General features: G+C 40.4%; 1 protein-coding gene across 3 annotated transcripts in view; it reads left to right on the top strand.

Moving 5' to 3' along the window:
- Positions 1 to 19401, top strand: part of HOMER1 (homer scaffold protein 1) — a 49047-nt gene extending 29646 nt beyond the window's left edge. For all 3 annotated transcript variants that reach the window (XM_053447993.1, XM_053447994.1, XM_053447995.1), the window contains 4 exons: positions 9524 to 9680; positions 14879 to 14989; positions 16621 to 16701; positions 18815 to 19401. In XM_053447993.1, the coding sequence (XP_053303968.1) occupies positions 9524 to 9680; positions 14879 to 14989; positions 16621 to 16701; positions 18815 to 19003 (538 nt within the window). In that variant the 3' untranslated portion in view covers positions 19004 to 19401. The remainder of the gene's footprint in view (positions 1 to 9523; positions 9681 to 14878; positions 14990 to 16620; positions 16702 to 18814) is intronic.
- The last annotated feature ends 2646 nt before the right edge of the window (positions 19402 to 22047 follow it).

The following is a 22047-nucleotide window of genomic DNA, read 5'->3' as shown; positions in this document are numbered from 1 at the left end:
ACATAGGATCATGTGCCATACCACAATGGGGCAATAAACCTCCTGGCTGACTGGCTCTTCTTCTCTTCCAGATCGAGTGCCACTACACTAGTGTCATTGAGATGTCCATTATGTTACATAGCAGGAAAGGCTAGACATTACATATTGAAGGGGTTCACTGTTTTTACGGGGAACGTAACATTATTGCCAAGAGAAGAATTCAAAGTGGGTGACAAAACATTCAACCAACAGGGAACATGAGGCAAGATTCACGGTAACGTGTCAGGAGCAATGGGCTAGGTTAAGAGGAAACTTTTTCAAGAACTACCCATCCAAACTGGTGTGAAAGAGCAGATCAGGGAATAATAGGGCAGAAGCCAGCAGAAGCAGCCGGCGACACGTGCCTATGTGAACTTGGGAAACACATGAGAAACGCAGAGTATTATTCCCTCCAGAAAATCATTGGTATCAATAACCCCCTTAGGATGTGATGCACTCTACATTAACTGCAACTAAATGTATTAGAAGAGTTTATAGAGTAACTGCATCACAAAATAATTATTCTAACTATAAAACTTCCCAGACTGGTGTGCAATAACGAAGGTGGTGATATAAGTTTCAAAATATGTGGCCATCAGACCAAACAATCTCTAGTATGTAACTCTATGGTCTGTGTACATACCTGGGAGCCAGAAAGGCTGGGCCAAATGCCGTTCTCCCGCTTGGATTTAGAAGGACTGACCTCGGGGTCAGGGTAAGCCTAGTCGTTGATGCTTGGCTGCAGCAATTTAGATGGTGACCCCCATAAGCAGAGCCGGCCTTAGGCGTTGTGGCGCCCTGTGCGGACTACTCCTCTGGCGCCCCCCCTCACTACCCCCCCCTCTCTGCCCCTTTCAAACTACCCGCCCTCTCTGCCCCTTTAAACTACCCCCCCTCAAACTACCCCTCCCCTCTACCTCTTCAAACTACCCCTCCCCTCTGCCCCTTCAAACTACCCCCCCCTCTGCCCCTTCAAACTACCCCCCCTCTGCCCCTTCAAACTACCCCCCCCCTCTGCCCCTTCAAACTACCCCCCCCTCTGCCCCTTCAAACTACCCCCCCCCCACTTACCTTGTTGCCGGAGTCCTGCGGTAAGAGCGGGAGGCATCCGTCTTCTCGCTCTGCCGGCATTTCATGTTGAGCGCCGGTATAGTCCGGCGCTCAACATGAGATGCTGGCACCGGGACGGAGTCACGGAGAGTAAGGGGCGCCGAGCGGTTGCCGAGAACTTCACGAGCAACCGCTCGGCGCCCCTGACCGGGACTTAGATTAAAGCATCGTTTTTTTTTTTAAACATCAATGATGTTTAATAAAGTTAAAAAAAAAAACAAAAAAAACGATGTTTTAATCTAAGTCCCGGTCAGGCGCCCCTGCAACCATGGCGCCCTGTGCGGTCGCACAGGTCGCACACCCCTAAGGCTGGCCCTGCCCATAAGTGGCTGTAGCTTTAGCAGGAACCCCAATCCATGAGTATATTTATATTACCAAACCATTACATTTTTTTTTTTTTTTTAAAAACACCAAATCATAATTACATTTCTTGCTGTTCCTATGCGCATTATTGTAATTTTTAGGGCTGTAAAACACTGTGATACACTCATACTCATACTCCTGAAAAAGAGGGGCATTAGCAGAGGAAAGAGGAGGCACATACATAGCATGCAAACATACAAAAAGTAGAGTTAGGAGCATGCAAAGGAAGATAGATGATAAAACTATGCAAATCAGTATTATTTAGTTTAATTACATATGTATAAAAACATTTTCAAACTACCACAATTATATATCCCTTTGGTAGGAATATTCTACCCTGACAGAAAGATAGGGTGTAAAGTTGTAACTAACAGCTGCTAATGAGCAATGATGTTGTTAAATAAAAAAGTTTTTTTTTTTAATTTAAAATAATATTATTATTAATATTAATTTCTCATGGTTTCTTTGAAATTCAATTATTCCCAAGAGATCTTTAGAATGTTGTTTTAAGGACCTTTTTTAGCTAGTTGACGATAGAATGCTTATGTTGGGAGCATCACTGTTCCTACCTACATAGTTTCACAGAGAAGGGCTTGTATAACACAAAATTAAAACAATTTCTTTAGTAGGATATCTATAATTTTTGGCATCTAAAATTAAAATCATTCATACCTTCTTAATCCCAACTATTTTAATCCAATGCACTGGCCCCCATCACTTTGCTCCCCCTTAGTGACCATCCAGGACATGTAGCACCAGGATATGACAGGCATGTGATCGAGTAAAGGAAATATGGCCCAGAAAGCCACAAATATATGTGTTGTCCAGGTAGGAAATTTCAGACAGCCTAGGACTAAATATGCCCCATTTATTACTGCCCTTTCCAGCGCTGCTCTCTTGCCTCCTGCCTTGTCCCAAACCTTCTGCTGTCTTTGCCATCATCACTGGTAATCATCTTCCCAGATCCAAGTTCTAGGTTTAGTGCAAAATAATAAATTCCTCTTACATCATTCTGTGGTTATTTGCACCATTTGATTAAAAATGTTGATGCTGTTGGGATTAAGTAACTGAAACAAATTGTGATAGGGCCCTGTAGATGATGCTAGTGTGCCTTTTAATGTAGATTATGTGAATTAACCCTACCGCCATTCTTTTGGAGATGTACAAGAAATAAATGGGGAGGCTGTACAGCGAAGCATGGGGGAACTACCCCCTAGGCCGCTGGGCCATTACTAAAAGCCTTTCTTGTAGTTGACTTGCAAGTTTCTATAACCACCAGGACACCCACAATAACAAGCCATGGCGTATTGTGGCCTAGGCCCAAGCCTAGAGTGGCAGGTCCAAGGGGGTTATTGGACGATCAGGCTCCCTGTAACCCCACTAGTCAATAGGCCTGTTAAAAAGGAGTTCACTGATTTTCCCAACTGGCCAATTAACATTATGTAGGGCTGTGCACCGCTCTCTATAGTTCCCTTCCACACCATGGTTAGGTCTAAGGCAGCACCAAAGGTAAATACACCAATGGTAATTGGGACTTTAGGTAGCAATTACATCCATGGTTTTCTATGCTAATTGTAAATGAGCCCTGAACCATGGCTGAATAGTGTGCGTTGAGTATGTTGTTTGCCAAACGTGTTTTTGGCCTGCTACAAAGTGGCCATTTGGATGGACTTGCCTATCGGGCTGAATGTTGCCATAAATCCTAAAATATTGTATGGAATATACAAATGCTACAGTGTTATTAATCTCCTAACCAAGGCATACTGTATGACTACAGGTAACAGAAATTTGGCCTTAAAATATTACACAAAAAAGCATGTTATTCAGTTTTCTCCGTTCCCTAACAATTCTTAACACCACCAACGCTGTGCCAGATGTCTAAGTAGGCTTGTTTGCTACATGTATTTTTTATTATGTGCCTATTTTACAGTTAAAGAGGACTGACTGACTAACTATACAGTTATTAAATGTCTTTAGTGATATTTACATGTTAAAATAAGCAATAAATATTTATTAGAAAACCATCTTTTCTGTATGCCATGGGGAAAGGTTTCATATATATTCCTTTTACCAGCATCTCCGTACTTATACCTCTTCATTAAGTTATCTTTCTCCTGTTGTTAACTTGCTGATTATTGTTGATTGGTTTAGGCAGCCTTGTAAGAGTTGGGGGGTTAAGGACAGGGTACTAATTATATAATGCTGGCTCTGCCACAGACTGTCCACAATCTCTGCATTAGATAACAATTTAAATGCATTATTATTATGTATTATTATCTAAAATAATTTTACCAATTGACAAAAAAATGTGCAAGCTATAGGTAGATTTAAGTTGACCTAAATCTTAGAATTCCAGCTACATACGTAGTACCAGGGCCGGTCTCAGTACCAGGTAGCGAAGCCAGTCGTCTGAGGTGATTTAATCAAGGGGAGCAGTGCCGGTTGGGGAGACTATGGATCTCCTTCTAACCAGCCCTTGTACTGTGTGCTAGCGATTGATGGCAAGTGATGTCACTATTTAACAGTTACATAGTGGCCCTCTGAGGAGTCTCTGTAGCAATCACTAGAAGTGATCGCTTAGTAAATTAAGCACATGCACATGAGCACTGTTTCTCCCAGCCAGACAAGGATTTCCAGATGTTCTGTTCAAGCTCTGTTGAAGAAGTACATAGAAAAGGGCAATGTTGAGGATCCTAGCCGCAGTGGTTGGCGAAGGAAACCAAGTGCATCAGATGAAATCTGTATATCAGAAGATGTCCAGCAGTGCCATCAGCTCAGCATTGTCAGAAAACAGTGGTACCCTGGTACACTCATCTACTGTCTGGAGATGTCTGGTCAAAAAAACTTGCAGACAAAAAGCCATACCGCCATTGTTGAAACAAGGCCTCAACTTTTCAAAAAAACACAGGAACTGAGGTTCACAAAAATGGCAGTGGATGCTCTGGACTGATAAGTAAAGAATTGAATTTGGGTGTAACAGAAGACAGTTTGTTCTCTGAAGGGCTGGGGAGCAGTGCAAGTGTGTTTGCAGGCAGCATGGTGAAGGCACTTTGCCAGTTTGGGGCTGCATTTCTGGAAATTATGTTGGGGATTTGGTCAGAATTAATGGTCCACTCAATGCTGAGAAGTACAGGCAGATACTTTTCCATCATACAATACCATCAGGGAGGCATCTGGTTGGCCCTAAATTTATTTTGCAGCATGACAATGACCACAAACATAAAACCAAAGTAGTTAAGATCTATTCTCAGTGTAAAGAAGAACAAGGATTCCTGGAAGTGATGGTATGAGACCCCACAGAGCCCTGATCTCAACATCATCGAGGCTGTCTGGGATTACATGAAGAGAAAGAAGCACCTGAGGCTGTCTAAATCCACAGAAGAACTGTGGTTAGTTCTCCAAGATGTTTGGAAAACTTACCTGCTGAGTTGAGTATATATGGATTGCAAATCCCATCTCTGCCAGAATGGAACTGCAAAAAAAATAGGCTCTTTACTATTTCCCCATGCGTTTCTACCAAAACAATTACAGTATTGATAGTGAACTAGCTATAATACCTAGTTTATTTCATAATACTGCTTTAGCCTAGGCTCTATTTACAGCATGCAGGCTACTTAAAATAGTTTACTTTTTAATACCCAACACCCTCTGATACACTCACAAGGGTCTATTATTCACTAAAAGGAGAGTTGTGTTTCAGCTTGACTTCACTGTACATACACGAAGCACCAAACCCAGTGAGATTCTCCTGCCGAAAAAACCTTGGCTGGCTGTGTAGAATGTATAGTTAAATTAGCAAAATTTCTTCACAGTTTCCTTACACATTAAATTAAGCATCATACAGGCTTAGCATAGATATTCACAATGGAGAAATGTGCCAGTATCTGCCCTTCATAATGAACAGTGAAGTGAGAGTTAAAACCACAACTTTCTCTTTTGAATAAATCCCCCCAAAAAACGTACAGCATAAAAATAACATGGATTTGACATAGAGAGAATGTGGTCATGTTTTCCTTATGTGACAGCCTTTCCCAGCTATTACATTATAAGATACTATAGTTAATAGAGAGCTTTAAATTGCACATTGTGTGTAGCAGTGTAGCCAGCTTCTTTGCCCAAGAACTTGCTACCCACTTTAAAAACAAAATTGACACCATCAGGGATAACATCCTCCCCATCATGTGGTATTTCATATGGTATGCCAACCTCCCTCCTCCTCACAAGCCACCCTCAACTGCTTCAGTCCAGTCACCACTACTGAAGTCTCTGAGGTTCTCTCGTCCTCCCACCTCACACCTGCCTCCTGGACCCTGTACCTTCGCATCTCCTACCATCCCTCGCTAGTGTCCTTACTCCAACTCTAACCTAAATAGCTTTCATCTCTCTTTTTCCTCTGGTATATTCCCATCCATTTAAACATGCTATCATTTCACCCATTCTAAACAAACCCTTGACTGATCCCAACCCCATCAAATTATCGTCCAGTTTCCCTTCAACCCTCGGCATCCGAACTGCTGGAATGATTAACTTATTATCAACTTATTTGTTCTCCACAAATACTTTGCTTCCCTCTCTACAATCTTGAGCTGTCCACAGCATTCCACCGAGACCACAATCACTAAAATTACTAAACCATCATAATCAAGCCATCTGAACAATCAACAGCTTCAACACATCATCGGAACCAGATCAACTCATACCCATCCAAGCCGTCCTCTCCTATTGTCTCACTTCCCCCTCAACCACCAACTAGATTGTAAACTTGCAAGAGCAGGGCCCTCTTCTCCTTTGCACCAGTTTGTTTTTGTATGTGAAATGGTTCTATTGACTGTAACAGCACTGCGGAATCTGCCGGCGCGTTATAAATAAATGTAATGTAAACGTAATGTAATGTGTATATCTATATATATATATATATTATAAGTGATGTTGATTGTGTGTGTAGTTTGCCTATGATGGTTTCCAAGGAAACAGGAGAAGCATAAGTCCTGAAAACTCTATAATAACTGGTTTAGAAGTGATTATGGCTTTGAGAAGGCTTGCGTTAATGGTTAGACTGCGTCTTATCTGATATGTAGCTGTACCTCTGTATATAATGAGGCATTTTGTGATCAGACCCCGTATGATGGGAATAAGATTTGCAGTTGAGATTCTTGAATAGCCTTTAATCTATTACCAATGTGGCAGAATTGTGATTGCAGAAGTGCAAATAAAAAGTTATTGCTTTTATATAAATGTCTAGTAGATGAAACATAAGAAAATTTGATTTTTCAGAAGGAAGGCTGCTTAGTGAGGATAAGGTGCAAATAAGTAAAGAAAGGCAAAGTATATCAAAGTTGGATTCACAACATTGTATGACAAAAAAGTATGATGTGATATCAAATCAAAGTACACGTGTTCTCCTCTTAAGAAGGTAACATTACCCAAATACCAAATTACCCAAATTAAAGTATACTTGGCTTCATTATAATACCCATCACCAGAAAGAGCAAAAAACTTCTGGATCTGTCAGTGGGGTGCCAGATCTGCTGCCTTGTATAATATGCATACCTGGAAACTTCTGAGCTTTGGCTACCTGGAGCCTTCCCAGTTATGATAATATGAGGTAGGGTTAGCTGCAATGTACTGCTGATAAAGATTTGTCTGAGCAGCAATAGCCTTAAAAAATGAATTGGTGAAAGAGCTGTACAAATTGACTGTCCGTTATATTTTCTGTGATGCTTGGGGTTGCCATGAATGGGGGTATGTCCAGTTGCACAAAATTGTGGCACCCACAGATTTTTATCAGCCATAGGCACAGAGCCTGTACGCTTCCTTTTGAGGGTTGCGGGCTGGTAGCAGAGCCCCCCGAACTGTTGCTTAAGGAATTAATAATCTGCTCACTATCTGAGGCTGTGTCTGAATCTCATGACAGAATGGCCTAAGCCTCCGCCACGCTACGTATTGGGCATTTTGAACACAAAACTATAAATGCATTTTTTTATATTATTTTATTATTTTTACAACTCCCACTTTTCCCAACAAATTGCCAACCTAACTAACAAGATTCCACTTACACATACATGCTCACACACAAACACCTACACAAACAGATCTATCCGAAAACACAAACACTTACACATTAATGCTTATACATACAACTGTTTTCACATACAGATTCATGTTAACACACACTTATACATAGACATTCATGCTCACATACACTTATACATAGGCATTCATGCTCACATACACTTATACATAGACATTCATGCTCATGTACACTTATACATAGGCATTCATGCTCACATATACTTATACATAGGCATTCATGCTCACATACACTTATACATAGACATTCATGCTCACATACACTTATACATAGGCATTCATGCTCACATACACTTATACATAGACATTCATGCTCATGTACACTTATACATAGGCATTCATGCTCACATATACTTATACATTGGCATTCATGCTCACATACACTTATACATAGACATTCATGCTCACGTACACTTATACATAGGCATTCATGCTCACATACACTTATACACTGACATTCATGCTCACATACACTTATACATAGGCATTCATGCTCACAAACATTTTTACATACCCTCTCCCTCCCGCACGCACCCCCTTACATCTCCTACAGCTTTAGGTCCGCTATCTGCATACTGCGCAAGCAGCCTCGGTTTCACCACAGAGTCACGTGACGTCAAAATTGCTTAGAACCAGCACAAGGAGACACAGAACAAGAGGTCGCAGGGATCGCCCTCGGGCCCCATCACAGTGGCTACCCCTTTAGTTACACCACTGCTTCTGATGTTCCTACATCCTTGTTTATCTACAATTCTCTTGAGGGAAGAAAATAGTTACAAGCTTATATATGTATGACAAAATAAAATCATGCTTTTAAGACGTCATTATGTCATAGATAAAATCATTTGCTTGTTCATATGTTGTATCTCATTTTTGGTAAGCTTAAATATTTGCATGCCTTTCTTCTATGCCAAAAAAAGCTCCATATGGTGAAACCACTGGGATTTATTTTTCATAACTGACCTACTTAGCAGAAAATAACAGTGCTTTCATAGCCTTTGGCTGGGAATTTTTAGCAGAGGACTAGCTAGCAATTCCGTAATGACTTGCATTAATTCTAATGACAATTTTCAACATGGAATGGCGTGAGTTTATGGTCTAGCAGCATGAAGTATCCCATTAAATTAATTAATTTAAAGCAATGAGATGCTGGAAGTAAAACTCACCAGGATTCATTCATGTTTTTATTTTTAGAAAATGGTGATTTTTGACTAATTCACTATTATCTATAGAAGATTAGTTTTCTTCATTTTTTCCTTTGGTCGTTACACTTAAATGGAGAGTGAATCTGTTCTCCTCTTTTCTTATTTAAAAATCAACATTAAAAGTCTATAGAAGCTGTTTCACCCCATAAAACAGTTAAAAAAGTGCCATTTAACTTAGATAACATATGAAATAAGCTGTCTAGCATGTTTAGAAAACAAGATGATCTGCCATTGTATTATTTACACTGAAGGTTTAATATAATAATAAATCTAAAAATATAATATATATATTATAATATAATATATATATATAATAATATAATAAAGTAACAAAAATCATATTCTGCAGTTGTGTCACATGACAATTAAGTATTCCCCTTTGAAAATATGAAGAAATCTACATTTTACATTCAGTAGAGTAGGTGAAACAATAAATCTTAATAAAAGGGCTACACACTGTCATGCCAGGAGAATGTTAGAACAAGAGGTCATAATCTAAAACTAAAGGGTCAGAGGTTATCTATTGTAAGCAATGTGTGCAACTTGCAGACCTTAAGTGCTCGCTGAAGTACAGTCTCTATGACCCTCGGCCATAATCTCGGGACAGTAACGGCAGGATGAGGGCTATACTTGTTCCATCAGCTGTGGAATGCCTTTTACTCGTGTTAATAAAGCAGTCGCACATAATGTTATCTCTAACAGAACCGGGTCTCATGTTATATGCTCCTTTCTTGCAGTTCTGCCATCAACAAGCACTGGGAAGCAGAACTGGCTACGCTAAAAGGAAACAATGCCAAGCTCACAGCAGCCTTGCTGGAGTCTACTGCCAATGTGAAACAATGGAAACAACAGCTTGCTGCGTATCAGGAGGAAGCAGAGCGTCTCCACAAACGGGTGAGCACCGACATCTTGCAAGGGCATTGGATCCCTGCATCCCCGAGCAGTTGGGAACATGCTGTTATCGGTTTGTGATATATTCCATCCACAGGAAACGGGACAGACTTATCACTTCCCAGCGTAGTAAAACAGGGAAGAGAGCCCAGCTGAATAACTATGATTGTGTGTAGGCTTCCTGACCCCAGGTGATGCAGGCTTATTGGATGGACTGCAGTGCATTATGGGAGATGTAGGTAAAACCAAGACTATAAGAGATGGGGCAATGGATTCTGCACAACAGATTACTGTGCGTAAGAAACATGATGATGATCAGCTGATGAAATATATTCATAACTGTATATATGGAATAAATTAAAATAATAAATAAAATAACATGCATGTAGTGCCGCCTGGAACTGTCAAAGTGAGTCACCTCCAAAACTTGTTTTCCTGAGCTGTATGTTTGTTGGTCCATTTTGATAATGGGAGTTGTGCTGTAAAAATCGTATATACCGTATTGGCTCGGATATAGGCCGCCCCCGTATATAGGCCGCACCCTAAAAGTTTGGTGCTTTTTTAAAGAAAAAGTTTTGCTGCCACTCTGTCGCCCCCCCCCCGAGATATGCTGCCACTGTCCTCCCTCCCCGAGATATGCTACCACTGTCCTCCCTCCCCGAGATATGCTACCACTGTCCTCCCTCCCCGAGATATGCTACCACTGTCCTCCCTCCCCGAGATATGCTACCACTGTCCTCCTCTGCCCCCCCCCCCCCGACTTACCGGAGCAGACTCCCGGGTGTCTTGCGTGGCCGGCGGGGGACATCTACGCAATACAACTTCCGGTGCCGGCACTTGATGTGCCGGCACCGGAAGTTGTATACGCGTATTGCGTAGATGTCCCCCGCCGGCCCCGCAAGACACCCGGGAGTCTGCTCCAGTAAGTCCCGGGGGGGGTGGTAAAACGCATCGTGCGGACGATGCGCTTAGACAACCTCCCGTGCACGACACCCCCCCCCCCGTGGCTGTCTGAGCGTATCGGAGAGTAGGATGCAGGTCCCCTGCACCGCTGCGGGGGATCTGTATCCTAACCCCGCTGCCTGCCCGGCGCCCGGGAATATAGGCCGCACCCCCACTATATGAATTTAATTGGTTTTATCAATATATCAATATAATACTCCATCTGTCTGGACCGTTCCATTGGTTGCCATGGTGATAACAGCACTTTTCAAACTTTGTACACAGGTGAATAGGAGAGGAGACTGAAAAAAGTTCATGTGATGATATAATCTGCTTGTCTGAAATCTAATATGTATTACGTGTAGATGCCATGTTACTAATTAAAATCAGTGTAGATAGATTGTATCTGTCTGTGAATTGTTTCATACTGGTTCTGGGAGAGAAGTCCCGTTCACCAGAACTGCATAATTTAGCTCTCCTGAACTGAACAATGTCCCTGCTCTCTGATGTCAGAAATGTGGACGTTTGCATAACTGCATCTGAGCACTAACTTTTTTTTTTGGGGGGGTGACATTACATGAGGGGGGTGAGTTCAGCCAGGTTTGTTGGCCAACCTAATACTGGGAGACCAGCACGCCCCATACAGTACAATCAGGGACGGACTGAGACCACACAGGGCCCCTTTCCTGATAAAGCCCCTCCCCATACAAGTAACTCTAATAGGGTGACCACATTTTATTTTTACTTTGCATACTTTATTTTTATTTTGCATTTTTAACTACATAATATGTACTTTTCTCTTTGAAGTAAAGACTATGATTGAAATATGATTTCAAAATAACAGCTGAACTGGCAGTTTCTTAAATATTAGACCCTGCTAAGACCCTTATATATATATATATATATATATATATATATATATATATAAATATTAGACCGTGCTGCCAATATATAAGATGTGCCATGTTGGTCTCCAAGGCTCAAACACCCTGCTTGTGCCATCTTTGCCTTTCCACAAATCAATTATACATCTATGATACATACAAACACTTTTACAGTCACTCACTAATTCACATAATTCATTCACACAATCATTTATTCTCTCAATCATTCACACAAATAATTTACACATATTCATTAATGCATTATTACAAATTCATGAATTATCTCCCTCATTCAGACAATTCATCCACACATTAATTAATTCTCTCACTCATTCACACAATTCATCCACACATGAATTCATACTCCCACTCATTCACACAATTCATCCACACACTAATTCATTAATTCTCTCACTCATTCACACTCTTTATTTTTTTCATTATTCTTACTAATCTTTCTCACTATCTACCTCTCCCCCTTTTAAAGGAGATCCATTGCATTTGGTATTATTCAAGACCTTACATCTATGTACAACTTGTTTGTCAGAGTTTCTTTTTCTTTTCGAACTGAGAGAGGCCTTTTTCTCAAACATTACTGGTCATAAACTGATGTTCTGCCCTCAGATGAAAATGACATTACAAATTACATTTGAGAAGGTAAACCAAGTTCTAATTGATTCTCGCTCCTGTAGATTGATGTTCTGGTATTTGCTGTTCTTGATTGACCTAGGTCCTCATGTTATCATATAGTGTAGTATGTTACCTTCTGGACTAAAACCCCCTCATGCCTAAATGTTGCCATTCTGAAGAACACCTGACTACCTGGAAACGTAACCAAGATAGCTGTCACAAGTGAAAACCCTATGCGTTATGGTGGATGTTGTTACACTAGGTTCCTTTTAGAGGTTTCTCATCATGTGTACTGGATTCAGTTATGGTTTTATCTCAAATGTGACAGATAACAGCAGGATGCAGATAAGATAATGCAGGAAAAATCATGCAGGTCTTAGCAAAAGACCCCGGGGAAAGATACCTTTCCCCGGGGTAATACATCTATTACAAGGGTGTCCGAATTTTTCCTGCAGTGGGATGCTTCATCAGAAATATCTGTGCGCATGGGCCACACTAATTTTTCATTAAGAGAACATATACAGCATTTCTCCTGCTGGACTCCTACCATTATACTGTGAGCTAGACACAGACGTAGGTACAGCATAACCCCTACGACTTTACAGACATTGACGGTGGCACAGTATCTCCCTTCATCATCATTTTACTTTGCATTTCATTACTTTTTTTACTCACACTCTCTCACTCTTACTCATGCTCTCTCACACACCAACTCAGGCTGTCGCACTCCCTCTTACACCTAGGTGTTGTTCTGGTTGGAGGTGCAGTTGCAGCTGCAGATCTCATGCTGGCCGCACTTTGATGTCCTCCATTCATTTGGCATGTTGGACGTCCCTGATCTATTATTCTTATTTTAATCAGTTAATACAGTTAGCAGGCTTTTTTTGGTGTTAAGTATATAGTGTTAGTGTTTAGTGTAAAATGTAAATAAGATTTCACAGGTTTGGGGGACCTTAGATGGAAGGTTATTAACTGTGCGCAAACAGCAAACTTTAAGTATATTGATGATCCCTACTCTATATTTCCAGCTTTCCTTTAAATGTGTTTTAACATTAGCTATAAACAAAATACAGCAAATGCTAAATCTGCAAATAGATGAGGTTACTAAACAATGGCCATTAGTGCTGCTTTGGTAATGTATTGACCTAGATACCATTCGTATTACAGCACGTTATTGATTAACTGCAACCATCACCCAGGGGCTATAGAGCTGCATCAAGAGCAGTGAAAGACATGTAATTACGGATTAAAGCCACTTCTGCAAATTAGGAACATTGTGGGGATGCTAGAGCCTTATATAGAATTATAGAACTTGTAGGCAATATATACACGCATTCGCACAATTACACCCATCAGCAAATGGAGGGATACTTTGGGCAGCGGTATACTTCTCGTATGCAGATTTCCAATATTTGTTCAGAAAATCCTGTTCTTTCTTGCTATTATCTTACAATTTTAACAAGTTACAAGGTTTTTATAAAGGCTTCCATTCTATAGTGTATAGGCTTGTAATTGCTCTAAACGCCTGTTTGTGTTAAAGGTGTTGTTCCAACAAAACTATTACTGACCTCTCTAGTGTGTTAAGCAAATACGCTTTAGCAAATTGGTCAGAAAAGCAAAATAGTCATGTATTTTCTAATTACAATTAATATACTTTTATTTTGTCAGAACTTTGCTTTTAAGTTTGTGTTGTTATTTTGCAGATAAGTTTAGTTGTTCCTGTATATATGTGTGTAAGTATGATGGTTTGTTACTGTGTGTGTAAATGTGTGTGTTAGTATGTGTGAAGTATGTTACTGTTTGACTGTGTGTGTGAGTGTAAGTAAGCATGTTAGTGTGTGTATGTAAGGATGTTCCTGTGTGTGTGTCTGTATGTGTATGAGAAGCTTGCTATGGTACACCCCGCAGGGAGACTTCGGCTTATTTTGCCATGCAAACTGGGGTCTGAGGGGGGCACTAAGTACTTGTCCAGGCCCCAATTACTGTTAAAAATGGTCCTAATTACAACTTGAATCCCTAAGACACCAAAATGCATCCCACTGAGAATTTTGCAGCCCACAAGCACATATATAGTCCATTAAAATGTCCTTATAGCCTGTGCCTTATTTAATCTTCTTTCTTCGCTTTTCCCTGCATCTAAACCTTTTAATTACAGATTTGATTTTTTTGGGTGCTCTTAGTGATGTCTCTCTTAATGTTTTTCCTAACACCTACTCCTCTGTTAATCAGAGATGGCAGATGGCAGCTGTACAGATTCCTCCTAGATTTTTCATACATAGCAAATGCCACATCCTAGTGGCAAATATCATTACCATCGATTTGGAATTGAATTTGTACAGGCTTCAAACAGACATTTAAAATCTTTAAAGAGCTACTTAAAAGTAAGCATAGTTTAATTGTTATTAATTGGCATATATTGATCCCTTCCGTTTTTTAATGTTGTATTTCAATCTTTTGTAATTTTTATCTGTAATACCAGGATTACGATACCTCTTCCGCTTGTTAAAAAAAGAGATTTCAAGTCATGTGGATCTTCATCACGTTTCCTTTGATCTTAAGCGTATGTAAAACACTGCATTATGTACCGTGCGCCGTAATTCTCATTAAAAATAAACATTTTATTTCCGACAGTAATTGATAGTTTTAGTGAGAAACTCTTTCATGGGGCTGTCAGGCTTTGTTTTTTTTATGTTAGCACGCACATCTTTCTCATAAATAAATCACTTTGATCTTATTTTTATACAGGTGAGTGAATTGGAGTGTCTAAGCAGTCAAGCCAACGCAGTTCAAACACATAAAACGGAATTAAATCAGACCATACAAGAATTGGAATCTACTCTGAAAAAGAAAGAAGAGGTATTTTGCATTCCCAGTGCTCTGTATGTTTTAATTGTGCCCTGTTTTGATCACACTGATTCCTCAGAGTTCTAATTTGCATACGGGGGAACTTTCCAGGGTTGGCTACCCTGAGCTCTGTCTGTTCTGGTGGAGTTCTTGGCTACCCTGAGCTCTGTCTGTTCTGGTGGAGTTCTTGGCTACCCTGAGCTCTGTCTGTTTTGGTGGAGTTCTTGGCTACCCCGATCTCTGTCTATTCTAGTGGAGTTCTTGGCTACCCTGAGCTCTGTCTGTTCTGGTGGAGTTCTTGGCTACCCCGATCTCTGTCTATTCTGGTGGAGTTCTTGGCTACCCTGAGCTCTGTCTGTTCCAGTAGGATATAAAGCAGGTTAGGGGTGGGCATGGTCAAATACTGCACCCCTTTACTAAGATAAAATCTGTACAGTTCCCAGGTATACAATTTTTTTAAATCTATGGTCCATGTGAGTTATAAGTAGAAAGTAGTTCTATATCAGTTGTTGAAATCACCATACATTTACAAAACTGGGTCATGAGTGTTATGTCTCATCAATATCTAGAGGGTGACCCGGTGTCTTCCATTTGTGTAAATTGTACACCTAAAGCCCATGATTGTAAATGTTAGTGTGTCCCACATTAAGAAAACCATTATTAGATCTCACCTTCCGGTCCAGGGGCAGGTAAAGCCTGTCCTCCTCACCTGGTAACACACTGGCACACATACTTCAACACATACAAACACATACACATTCATACTCACACACACATACTTATTCCAGCCTCTCCGGGTCGGCCCAAGATTCTTCACAAAGGCCTGGCCCAGGTCACTTGCAAATGAGGGAAATTAATGAAATACCTTAAAATGTACAGCACCTGTTTGTCGTATGCTGTGACATTGAAAGGTTTAATGTTTTAGGTTCAAAAGAATATGTGAAAAACATGCTGTAGTTGACCACTGCAACATCATGTGTTTGGTCTACAGCAAGGGTGCAAAACCCCAGTCCCAGAGGGACTTAAACAGGCCACAAGTTATTGGATACCCAAGCTTGAGAGCAGACATCTGAATTAGAAATTCATTAAACTACTTGTTATCTGGCAGGGACACACAGAATCCCTGGCTTGTTTGCGGCCCTGGTCTACAGCTATCATCAATTTAGGCCAGCAGGGGAGGGTTGGCAGCTTCTGGTTGGGGGGGGCAGTACATCTGACTGGCCCCAAGCCCCATGTCCTCTCCCATGTATACATACATACCAGCCTACACACACTAACACTTGCACATACACACACCCACCATCACACCTCACTCTATCAATCACATTACACCCTTACTTTTCCTGAAGCTCTTCCTTATAGCAGTTTACACAGTGTGTGAGCAGCCGCTCTATTACCAGTAGATCATGTAACGTCACATTATGTGACCCCACTGCGCTCCTGCCTCTGAGAGAGTGAGCCAGTCCAAGTTGGACTAGCCTGCACCAGCGTATTATCGGATGGGAATGAGGAGAGCTATGATTTCATGGCAATGAAAGAATGCCGAAATAAAGATTCTATGTTTGATGCTTTGTTTGGTTATTTTGTGACGGTTGGGGTTCTTGGCAATATACGCTCTCACGCTTTGTTTGTTGTTATTTTAGGAAATAGAAAGAATGAAAGAAGAAATTGAACATGCAAAAGAGCTACAAGATCAGAGAGATTCCGTGAGCCAAAAATTAGAGGTATCAGAATATATTTTGACATTTTCTTCATCATTTCAGTGTCCGTTGTGCGACATGTTACCCATGCCAGGGAAGAATAAGTCCAGCAAAGATAAAACAGGAAGATAACCTTGGAAAAATAGCGGAAGCAACATTTTGTGTAGATGTCTAGACTGTGAATTAGCATGAGAGCCGCATCCATTGTGTTTCTGGCAGAGGACTGGGCAGACTGCTAGATCACCAGAACAGAACTGGGATATTTGACAGCACGATGTCCGTTCCATTGTAGTTTAAAATGGCTAAAGCCAGCCAAGATATGTCCAAAGCATAATACCTCGTCTGCCCATAGAATACATTACTACTATCACTAGCGCACCCGATGGAAGCGCTTCTGAAGTATGGCTGGAAGTGGCTTTAGGGTACTAGTGGTATGTGGGCAAAGTTAATAGGTACAGAGAATCTTAATACTCAGTTCCTGCTAGTTTATAGAAATATATATAATAATAAAAATGGTGAGCTCTACTGTAAATTCATTTTGTGTAACATACGCTGGGACTTTAAATGTTAAAATAGTTAAATATCCATATGTACTATACTGAGTTTTAAGTAATTCTATAGCGAGTACTAAGGTGCAGATGTAAACTCTAATGGTATAGAACCTCCATCTGGCAACTGGCCAACTGCCCTAACCTGGGCGGCCAAAAGCCAGTACCTAATGCGATATCAACCCCTCAAATTACCCTCCACCCCAGAGGATTTAAACATAGAATTTGACGGCACGTAAGAACCATTCAGCCCATTTAGTTTACCCATTTTCCCTGCTGTAGAGACTCAAACCTATCCCTTGGTCTCGTCATAGATTCAGGATAGACGTATGCTTATCCCGTGTATGTTTGAATTCCCTTACATTATTAACCTCTATCACTTCTGCTGGGAGGCTGTTCCTCTTATCTTCCACCCTCTTAAACCGATGCTGTTAATAATACAATCTAGAAGGATCTGTGGAATTTCTGGATATAATGAGGTTGTCATAACGAAAGGATGAAGACCATTTAGTCAAATTAATGGCAAATGTTTCAGATGTCCTTCTCTTTTCCCTCCGTTGTAGGTACAAAACAACATGTCTGACCTCAACTATCTTTGCTTCATGTATTCCTATACAATAGCCAATTCTTATCATTTAACGTCACCTCTACTCAAAGCTTGCCCATTTCATGCCAGCTGATAGCCCAAGATGGTACGCATACCTGGGAATGCAGGTATGACAGTTCCCGGGTATGACGGCTTTATTCCGTGGCATCACACAGTGGAGAACATCTCCATCTTAGCTTCCGACCTTCAAAATGCTTAGCTTAGCATAAAATGTAGTATCTTCCTAATTATGCAGATTCAGTATTTCATCAAAGGAAAGTGAATAAAGAGCGATAAGATTCTAATTGTAGTGTTGATCCAAACATTGCTATTATAGAAACAGCAGTTGTGAATATATATATATATATGTGTGTATATATATATCTATATGACACGTTGATAAGCTTTAATTAATTGACCTAGAATAAAGCTTTGATATAAAGCACTGGGAAATTAGGCAACTTAAAATAATTAGAAAAGCCGGTCTCTCCGCAGCTTGTTGCCGATTAGTTACACATCTTCAATGGTATTTTAATTTCACAAATTCACACAGAATTCCAGCACAGGGCCAGCGGTAGTCAGCAAGGATCAAGATTTCAAAACCGTCAATCAAATTAACCTCTGAGATTGTAAGAATCTTATCTGTCTGGGCTTAGTGTGTGTGTAGTAAGTGGAGCAGCTTCCCAGCAGAAGTGGTAGAGGCTAATACAGAGAGGGAATTTAAACATGTATGGGATCGGTATATGGCTATCGTGAATCCAAGACGAGACCAAGGACTGATTAAAGTCTGAGGAAAAATGGGCAGACTAGATGGGCTGAATGTTTCTTATCTGCCTGCAAAGTCTATGTTTCTGTATGTATTTATTTAAAAAAAAAAATTCATCCCAAAAATGTGTTCCTGTAATGTAATCTTTTATTCATGTTTTAACTGAATCACCCAATATATATATATATAAAGAAAGAAAAAAAATGACGTTTTCGTTTTTTCCCCTTAAACTTCTAGGAGGTTGAAACGCGGAACAAAGATCTGGAAGGGCAGCTGACGGATTTCGAGCAACGCTTGGAGAAAAGTCAGAACGAGCAAGAAGAATTTCGCAATAACTTGAAGACGCTTTTAGAAATCTTGGATGGCAAAATCTTCGAACTCACTGAATTGCGAGACAGCCTCGCCAAGTTGATAGAGTGCAGCTAGAAACCCCTTTTAAAGATGCACTGTCTCTCTTCACGGCACGAATACGGGCTCTGCATCCGAGTTGCACAAAACCAGAATGGGGGGGCGAAAAAAACTCCTTTCAGAGTCTATTTGCAAATTTCCCAGTTGGCTGAAGTGTGAAATTGAGACTTGCTTTATTAGCTAACAGAGAGGAAATTAAAATAAAACTTGAATTACAAATTACCTCCTATTCCCTTATTGGCCATAAATGAACTTTAACACATTCAGTGCCAGCTCTTCTTACATGGTGGCCCTCAATGTAGATGGTTATTTATAGACGTTTGAATCAATCCACCTCTGGTTTGCTAACTGATTTCAAATTAGCCACCAGTGGATTTTGTTAGACCTAAAATGTAAACATTTTGGTTTCTTTAAAAGTTTTTTTTTTCTTTCATAAACCAACCCCTCTCCCCCTGCCGTATTTTTTATTTTCTTTCTTTTTTTTTTTAAAATGAATTCACTTCTTCAAGTGTTTTGTGCAAAAACTTAGCGATGGGAGATGCCCCTTGTACTTTTGTTATAATCTGAACATTTTCTCAGGATATTTTTGCACTGTTTGAAAAGAAAAGAAAAAAAGTGCATTACTAATTTACCTTGCCAGGCGTGAGAGAGAACGCATCTTTAACCGAAACTAGTAACCGTGACCAGTTGTAAAAAAAACAACAAAAAAAACACTAAAAAAAAAAACAAAAAAAAGTTCTTCCTTTTTCTACTGGAAGATATTTCTGTATGAAGCTCACTCTGGTACTCTTTAATATAATATCCAGTGTCAGGTTTCCTTATAGATCTTTGTTTATTTCAGTTTAAATGCCAATTTCTTTTCTTTTTTTTTTTTTCTTCTTTTCTTCTAATGGTCTCATTTTCTTATATACTGTAAAAGCCAACTCCAAAGGCAGCTGAGTCCCCGTGAGACTATATATATATAATATATAATTAAAGAGCTCGCAGCAGAGTCTATAAAAGAGTTTATTATACAGACTTTTAATCGCATATAAGTTTGTTTTGAAAATGAATGCAAAAATGTTTACTCATGTATTTTGGAAGTCATCTTTTCTGAACGTTCAATGCATCTCAATGTACGTAGTAAGAGATAGTAGGAATTTCGTTTGTTCTTAATAATATTTCAGATTATACCGATAGAGGGAGGTTAATACTTTGAATTGATCAAACACAGAGGGTGGGTGTTACATTAAATTGATCTAACGGGAGGGACTGTTTTTAGATAGTGGGTAAGTGTGGTTATTTAGCCCCTTCATTTACTGGGTACAGGCTGTATGTTTCGGAGATTGCAATGCGGGATTAAAGCCTATTGTTGCTGTAGGAAGAACTGGAACCCGTAATATGCTAATCCCAGAAATCCCTTTGTTTTGCTTGATAACAGCTGTTGTTTTGATCAAAGTGCCATTAGTGGGGATCCTGCGCTTACCTGCAGGAGAGACTAATCTTGTTAGGCGAGGGAATCTGGATTAGTGTTAAAGGGACTGTCCGTATCATGACATTATTTCGTACTCTGATCTGGACGTGATAAACATCGGCTTGAAGAACATCCTGTGTCAGGTCGCTTTACTAGACCGCTGCCAACTCATAGAGCAGCCTACGATGCTAGAGCGTGTTGGAAATACACATGGAGAGCCTTAATACGTGAAAAGAGCCATGTCTGTACTCAAACTAAACCAGTGTCAGGGCTATAACCGGGCCAGGACTGTCTATCTGGCACACTGGGCAAATGCCTAGTGGGCCCGTGGCTGATAGGGCCACTTACTTACCAACACTGCTGCTCCTGTGGCAAATTGGGCCCTGCGTTGTGCAGCCACACACTGCAAGAGCATAAAACTGTAACATGCGGCCACATGAACGGCAATGGGCAGCCACCGGCCTTAAAGTGCCAGCGTGGCTTAGGGGTCCCCAGTCCAGGACTAGCTTTGCCCTCCCCTGGTGCTAATTGGCTTTATCTCTGTACAGCGGGGTCTGTATAAAATGTAATGTACTATTAAAAACCTCACAATCGGCAAGGGTGAGAACACCTTTTTGGGATTTATTCATGGATCGTCACAAATGACTGACAACTCTTACAACATGAGGAGATTTTCGTGGCTGTCTTGATGCACCCACCAAGAATATTTAATATATTAAGATAAGAAGAATTGAATTATGTGGTTAATAAGTCATGATTTTGGTTCCATGACTTTACTATCCATTATGAGCTTGGCTGGCCCTGCATAATGTATTAGTTAAATTTGTGAGATTTCGTCAGTCTCCTCAGCCATTAAATTACGTATTATACAGGGCCAGCTCGAACCTTCTTGCAGGAGAAACCTGCCAGTGCTACCCTTCATAATGAATAGCGAGGTGAGGGAGTTGAAACAGCTCTCCCTTTAGTAAATAAACCCTTTGTTGCTGTTTCACAAGGTCCTCAAGTCCCCGCCAGCGGTTTTCGGCATGTCTGACGTGAGCACAGATAATATACTCAATCACTTAGTATTTATGACAGATCCACCTGCGTTGGCGTCACCCTTGTGAGACCTTCAGAAAACCAGCGACTGTGGAGTAACGAACCTGTGCAAATCCTGCCTTAACCATGACGGCGAGATGTAGAAAGTAAAAGAACGACAGCAATAACAATAGGAAAGCTCAATCGTATTCAACCCTTAACCAAAAACACCATTATTTTGCCATACGACTTCCAAAGAAAAAACTATTTTAAAAAAAAAATAAAAAATAGTATTTTACAAAAAAGGACCTGCCTTGTGCCTGCACGAAAACAAATGAAACGTTACGTGAAAATGACGGGGTATTTGATGCATCAAAACATTTACACGGGTTGATAGTTCTAATTGATGGTAGATAAGAACCATTCGGCCTTCTAGGCTGCCCATGTTTCCTGATGTAAAGATCTTAAATCAGTCGTTGATCTTCTCTTAGATTTAGGATAGCTTTATATCTATCCCAAGCATGTTTAGATTCCCTATTTGTATTAACCTGTACCACTTTCGCTGGTAGGTTGTTCCATTTATCTACCACCC

This window comes from Spea bombifrons, chromosome 1, assembly GCF_027358695.1.
Source record: "Spea bombifrons isolate aSpeBom1 chromosome 1, aSpeBom1.2.pri, whole genome shotgun sequence".
Taxonomy (NCBI): domain Eukaryota; kingdom Metazoa; phylum Chordata; class Amphibia; order Anura; family Pelobatidae; genus Spea; species Spea bombifrons.
This window is presented reverse-complemented; position numbering and strand designations above follow the sequence as displayed.